This window comes from Cupressus sempervirens, chromosome 9, assembly GCF_028749045.1.
Source record: "Cupressus sempervirens isolate cs-2001-9-10 chromosome 9, ASM2874904v1, whole genome shotgun sequence".
In the NCBI taxonomy this organism is placed as follows: Eukaryota; Viridiplantae; Streptophyta; class Pinopsida; order Cupressales; family Cupressaceae; genus Cupressus; species Cupressus sempervirens.
Window position 1 is genome coordinate 612,564,412 of NC_143126.1, and position 7,439 is coordinate 612,571,850.

The 7,439-nt window shown below is 36.1% G+C and overlaps 1 protein-coding gene across 1 annotated transcript; it reads left to right on the forward strand.

The window, feature by feature from the left end:
- Window positions 1-1,078: 1,078 nt before the first annotated feature.
- Window positions 1,079-6,176, forward strand: LOC149540177 (pentatricopeptide repeat-containing protein At5g27110-like). Its single transcript, XM_089801332.1, has one exon. The coding sequence runs from the start codon at window positions 1,328-1,330 to the stop codon at window positions 4,910-4,912; it is 3,585 nt and encodes a 1,194-aa protein (XP_089657458.1). The 5' UTR covers window positions 1,079-1,327; the 3' UTR covers window positions 4,913-6,176.
- Window positions 6,177-7,439: the final 1,263 nt, after the last annotated feature.

A 7,439-nucleotide genomic window follows, 5' to 3' on the forward strand; every position in this document is an offset into this window, starting at 1 on the left:
CTAGGAATGGTGCAATGGTTATTTAATGAGTATGCATGTATGGTGCAATAGGATGAAGTACTTTTTTGTGTTAAGATAGTCGTATCCCAAAGTTTTAGAGGATGGGGGTCGAGCGTACCTCATAACACATGCTATTGTGGGTGTCAAGGATTAAGGAAGACGTGTTTTATGCTTACAATTTTGTTAGACTTTTTTTTTTGAATTGAAACAATGCAAAAGAATACAAAATTAAAGGTAGCAAAATGCTACCATAAAACAACACAATCTAACCAACAACCTTCAAAGTTGTTTTACTACTACCAAGCACATGACAATTACATCCTTTTACAAGATAATGACATATAGAACTACAAATAGCAATGCTTTTTAATAAATTAAATATATAGCTTGATTTGTTGAGTGTGAAAATCAATGTTTAAATTCTTCTCAACCACAACCTATAGTTGAAAAAAAGGTGAAGTTAGACAATAAATAAATTTTTAAGTCCAAGTAATGTAATTTTTTGGTGAGCATCATTAAGATTATTAAAAATAGCTTTACACTTGTATTTTTATATATGAAACAAAATAACATGTCTAGCCAATAATAATATTAGTACTTAACTCCACCCCACTAAGAATTTCTTTCCAATTAACTTTATGTTCAAAAAATAGTTAGCAAATCATTAAAATTGAAAACCACTATTTCTTTGATTAAATGACATCCCAAAAGTCTGTCCCTTATTTTTTTAACCCATTAGGTTGCAACATCAAATCTATAAGAGGCGCATAGAAATGAGAGTTGTATAAAATTTAACGACATGAAATCGCAGGACATATTAGGAAAAATTTTAGATTTATTATCGATGAAAATATAGAAGATTCCAAATTCTATTATAATATTCCATTGAAATGAGGGCCCGTTTGGTTGCTCGAATAGGAATAGAAAAGTTGGAATACGTACTCTATTTTCTGTTTAGTTCGTCACTTGGAATATGGAATAGGAATACGTATTCCCAATTTGCTTCTAAAATGAGCTTATACCCATTCCAAAAAATAGCTGTTATTGGAATAGCCATTCCTATTCCCAATATCACATGCCTATTCTCCATTCCTATGCGCTCTCAAAACTAACGGGAATTAGCAGGGGACCGCAGATTTCACCGTTAAAGCCGCATATACCGAATTCCTGTTTGGGTTAAATTGCCAGTCCGTGTAAAGAAATCGAAAGGCTCCGTTGTACTCTTCTCCAAAGTTCTAAAATCTGAGGGAGCTGTGGGATAAATCAGAACGTCCCACTAGGACTGGTTTAACATTGTGGTTGATGAATCACAGCACAAATTCATATAATGTCGTCTAATGCCCATTTCAATCTGAATCTCAGAGCACTCTGTATGGATGGTCGTTTGAAGGAGGCTCTTCACGTTCTATTTACTTCTTACAACCCTGTCAAGTCTTCTACTTATCTTCAACTATTGCAGGCCTGTATCTCCAAGAAAACCCTTTCAGAGGGCAAGAAAATCCACTCTCACATCAACAACAGAGGTATAAATTTGGCTGAAAACCCAATTTTACATAATACACTTATCAATATGTATGACAGGTGCAGAAGTTTAGTGGATGCTCGTCACGTTTTCGACGACATGACTGAACCGAACGTCTTCTCATGGAATATGATAGTTGCGGCTTACAGAAGACATGGATTTCCTCGGGAGGCATTCACACTATTTCGCCAAATGCAGCCAACGGCAATTAAACCAGATAAGTTCACTTTCTCCACTATTCTTTCCGTTTGTTCTGAGGTGGGATCTGTAAAACATGGTGTGCAAATCCATGGGATTATAACAAGATGTGGATTTCACTCTGAAGTTACCGTGGTGAATACCCTGTTGAGCATGTATGCGCAATGTGGTAACATCGAGAAGGCACGCGAACTGTTTGATAAAATGCCTGACGTAAACATGGTTTCCTGGAATGCAATGATAACAGCATATGCACAGAACGCTGTTCTTGATGAGGCTATGCAACTTTTTGAAGAAATGCCGCAACCTGATTTGATTTCATGGAATGCATTAATTGCTGGATATGCACAAAATGGTTTTGTTGAAAATGCACTGGAGATTTTAAAGCAAATGCAGTATTCAGATGTAAAGCCAACCTCAGCAACTTATATCGGTATCCTTACCGGGTGTGCCAAAATGAGAGCTCTAGAACAGGGTATGGAAATCCATAAAGAAATAACTATCAATAGAGTTTTGCCTAATGTTATGGTTTTGAATGCCTTGATAAACATGTATGCAAAATGTGGATGCATGCAGAAGGCACGTGATTTGTTTGATAATATGCTTCAAAGGAACGTTATCTCATGGACCGCAATCATTGTTGGATATGCACAAAATGGGCTTGTTGGAAACGCTTTCGAATTTTTTAAGGAAATGCAACTGGCAAATGTAAAACCAAACCCAGCAACCTTTTCTAGTATCCTTACGGTGTGTGCCAAATCAGGAGCTTTGGAACAGGGTATGGAAATCCATCAGAAAGTAATTGAAAGTGGCTTTCTGTCAGACGTTGTAATTGTGAATTCGCTAATCGACTTGTATACAAAATGTGGAAGCATACAGAAGGCATTTGAGCTGTTTGAGAATATGCCTAATGCAGACATTATCTCCAGGAATGCGATGATTACAGGATATGCACAAAATGGTTTCCTTGACGAGGCTTTAAAGATCTTCGAAGAAATGCCTCAGAGAAATGTGGTCTCTTGGACTGCAATCATTGCAGGATGTGCACAAAATGGATTTGTTGAAAAAGCCTTGGATATTTTTCAGCAAATGACGTCAGGAGGTGTAAAACCAAATTCAGCAACCTTTGCCAGCATCCTTCCAGCATGTAGCACAATAGGGAATTTTGAATATGGTATAGAGATCCATCATAAATTAGTTGAAAACAAAATATTTCCAAATGTTGTAATTTCAAATGCCTTGATAGACATGTATGCAAGATGTGGATGTATACAAATAGCCCACAAACTGTTCGACAAAATGCTCGAAAGAACTGCAGCCTCGTGGACTGCAATCATTGCTGGGTATGCACAAAATGGATTTGCTGAAAAAGCATTGGAATTTTTTAAGCAAATGCAATTGGCAGATGTAAAGCCAAACTCAGCAACATTTGCCAGTATTCTCCCAGCGTGTTCTACATTGGGAGCTTTGATAAATGGCATTGAAGTTCATCAAACAATAATGGAAAATGGTTTATTGTCAGACGTTATAGTTGTAACTGCCCTGATAGATATGTATGCAAAGTGTGGAAGGGTACATAAGGCATTTGAATTATTCAACAGCATGCCTCAGCGGGATGCAGCCTCATGGACTGCAATCATTAGTGGATATTCACAAAATGGGCTCGTTGATAAAGCCTTGGATTTTTTTAAGCAAATGGAATTGGCTGGTGTAAAGCCGGATTCATCAACCTTTGCGAGCATCCTTCCGGCTTGTGCAAAACTTGGAGTTCTAGAACAGGGAATGGAAATTCATCAAAGAATAATCGAAAATGATTGTTTTTGTGATATGGTTGTGACAGCACTGATAGGCATGTATGCAACTACTGGCAGTATAGATAAGGCATATAAACTGTTTGGCAAAATGTCTCAATGGGATGTGGCAGCATGGAATGAAATGATTGTAGGATATGCACAAAATGGGCTTGTTGCTAATGCGCTGGAGGCTTTCAAGCAAATGCAATTGGTAGGTGTCAAGCCAGACTCCTCAACATTTGTCAGCATTCTTCCAGCTTGTTCCAAATTTGGAGCCTTGGAAAAGGCTACAGAAATCCACCAAATAACATTCAAAAGCGGATTTCTGTCAGATGTTAAAGTTCTTACTGCCCTGATAGACATGTATGCAAAATGTGGTATCATAGAAAAGGCGCGCAAATTGTTTAACAAAATATCCCAACACGATGTAGCCTCATGGAATGCCATAATTGGAGGATATGCTCAAAATGGTCTTGTTGAAAAAGCCTTGGAGATTTTTAGGAAAATGCAATCTTTAGATGTAAAGCCAGATTCATCAACATTTGTGACCATTCTTCCATCTTGTGCTAAACTTGGATCTTTTGACCAGGGTACGGAAATCCATCAAAAAATAATTGAAAATGGATTTTTGTCTGATGTGGTTGTAACGGCCCTAATAGATATGTATGCTAAATGTGGGAGTATACATAAGTCATGTGAATTGTTTAACAAAATGCATCATCCAGGTGTAGTTTCATGGAATGCAATGATAGCAGGCTATGCAATGCATGGCTATACCATGGACGCCCTGAAACTTTTTGAATTAATGAAGCAATCTGGTGTCGATCCTGATCATGTTAGCTTCGTTTGTGTTTTATTTGCTTGCTGTCATGCAGGGGTATTGGATAATGGATGTAAATTTTTTAATCACATGAGTGACTTTTATGGTATCAAGCCCACAATGGAGCATTATGTATGCATAGTTGATCTTCTTGGCCGGGCTGGCCATCTTGAGGAAACCCTTAACTTCATCATCAAAATGCCAAAAAATCCTGATGTGGTTGTATGGATGTGTTTTCTTGGTGCTTGTAGGTCTTATGAGAATATAGAGCTAGGAGAATTTGTTGGTACACTTCTTTTTGAGTTGGATCCTGAAAATGCCGCACCTTATGTACTTCTTTCAAACATTAAAGCAGAGGCTGGAAGATGGAGTGATGCGCAAAATCTAAGGAAATTGATGAAAGACAGAGGGGTCGTAAAGAAACCTGGATGTAGTTGGATTGAAGTCCATAAAGGGGCACATGCATTTTGTGTGGAAGATAGATCATACCTACAAATGCAGGAGATGTATTCAGAGTTGGAGAAAGTGTCTTGGGAGATGAAGACAGCAGATTATATTGCAGATAGTCATATTGAATGATGTGCAGGAGTTGAAGGAATACTCATTTCCTACCATTGTGAGAAGCTGGCAGTTGCATTTGGGTAGTTAAAAATGCCCCCTGGAATAAGTATTAGAGTTGTCAAGAACCTTCCAGTGCTTGGGGGCCAGCACACTGCAACTAAACCTATCTTAAAGATTGCTGCTAGAGAAATTGTTGTGAAAGATGCATACTGTTTCCATCATTTCAAACATGGAGAGTGTTCTTGCAGAGATTATTAGTTATGCCAGCTAAAGTTATAACAAGGTGCAAGTTGCTAAACTTCCAGTGGTAGAAGGAATCAGGCGTTACTTTCAATAGCTAAAAAAAATTCCAACTGGTTGATGAGCTAAAACCATGATTTTGATCCGATGAAATGACTGTTTTATGAATGATGGATTGGTATTGGCATTCAATTGATTATGAGGAAGCCTATGCATCCTGCAGTGAAAAGTTGGAGGAATTGGAAGAAGAATGAGGATTGTGAAACGATAGAATACTTGATGAATATGGAAACCTTCTATGCCATCAGGAGGGTGTAGAGAAGACCTTACAATCAAGCCAACATTTGGATACAGGAAGTCCATGTCTTGATCATATCTTCATTGTTGTTTACTCTTTTTTTAAATTAATCTGCTAGCTTGGCCTAACAAAATTGTTTTTTATCCAGGTGAATTTCATTTATACATGGTCATGAAAAACGAGGACGTTTTACATTGCACGGAGCCATCTCCTTTCAAGGTGTTTAGGTTGATTGCTAATGATTCTATTTAAAATCTGGCTGCTTATATTTTTTATTCCAGCAAATTTTCTTGGCTGGACCTTGGTATTTCTCCTGTTCATGTGGCTAATGAAGGTAATGAAGACAATACTGTTAAAGATGGTAATGATGGATGAGACACCTCCATCGACGATTCGGACTCCACTGATGTATGAGGCAAGTTGGACACCGGGGATCCTCCTATTCCTACTTCTGCTTCTGCCACTTAGGCAGGGGTGCTACGGGAGGGCTTACAGCTCTATTGTTTAGGCACAGGAGGTCCTATGAGAATTTTTTGGGGGGTTGCAGGATTATTTGGAATCCTTTCCTCCAAAATAGAAGCCCCTCCTTTTTAGGCCTCTAAATTTGAGTGGGTGAAAATATGAAGGGGCTTGAAATAGCCCCACCAGTTTAGGAGAAATTTGAGCCACATGTCAAAGAGTTGTGCATTTTATTCGCACCATAATAAAAAAAATTAGTAAAAAAAAAATTGGTTACTCTTTAAATATTTTATCAATTACAGAATCCTTGAATCTAGGACCTGAAACTTGTTAGACTTGTTAGACGAAATATAATATTAAATGCATGGGACTTTTTCTAAGGAAGCTCCCTTTATGGTACCCCAGCCTTGGAAGCTGAGATATATTGTTGTTATGTTTTTTTTTTAATGTTTTAAGTTGTAGCCTTTTATGGACTCTAGCATGTGACTATTTCCACCCTCTCTTTTCTACACACATGTGACACTATATAATGGACAATATAAATATTATAAAAACAAGAGCTCTTTGCGAGCAGGAGTCCCTGCCTTTTTTATAGTGGGAGTTGTAGTTGTTAGTGATGCGTTTGATGCAACCTCCCCAAAGTTAACTCTAATAATAATTTTATTTTTTGGTGAGTACAATAAAGCCAACTACAGGTATACAATTATCCTTAGAGCGAACAAATTTAATAACACTAATACAATTGAAATTTCATTAGTTGTATGAAGCCTCCACAACTTTGTTAAATGCGTAGATAAATTATTAAAAGTTTGAAATATTTTTTTGATGGAGATTATAGTTTGAAGTCTTTATAATCATATCAATTTATTGAAATTTTTTACAAAGAATTTTAGCTATTTAATAAAAGGATATAAAATTGAAGCATCTTCAACTAAGAGTTTGAGGAGTATTCATGTCACCAATCCAACCAAAAACCTATTGACTAACTTCTAGAAATTCAAATGAAATAATCATTAGAAAAATTTAATCAAGCATATAAATATTTTTAATGTGGAATATAGATAGAGAGGATGGTGGAGTACATGAATGTTGTATAACATTAAAATCAATAGATGAATCAAAAATAGTTGAAATATGCAACTTCAATGAATTAGAAGATGAAATGTGATATGTAGTACCTTACAAACCTAATCAATAAATCTGATAAAGATATCTTGCTAAGAAATAATATTAAAGATATGGTTAATATAGAAACCATTTCATGGATCTAGCCAATTGGTCTTCTAAAACATATCTCAATTCAATTGAGAAAAACTAAAGAATATAATTATTTAATCAGTCTTGTTAACCATATTTCACAAACAAAACTACTCTTAACTTGTGAGTGCTTAGCTCAAAACAAATAAAAGATAAAATCTATAATAATTTTTAAAAAAAATTGTTTGTACTTAACTATATATTTGTTCTTGAATAAAAATAAAATAGAATATAAGAAAAATAAGTGTAAACCTAAGAACTAGTCACATATGAACTTATTATACCAAAAAC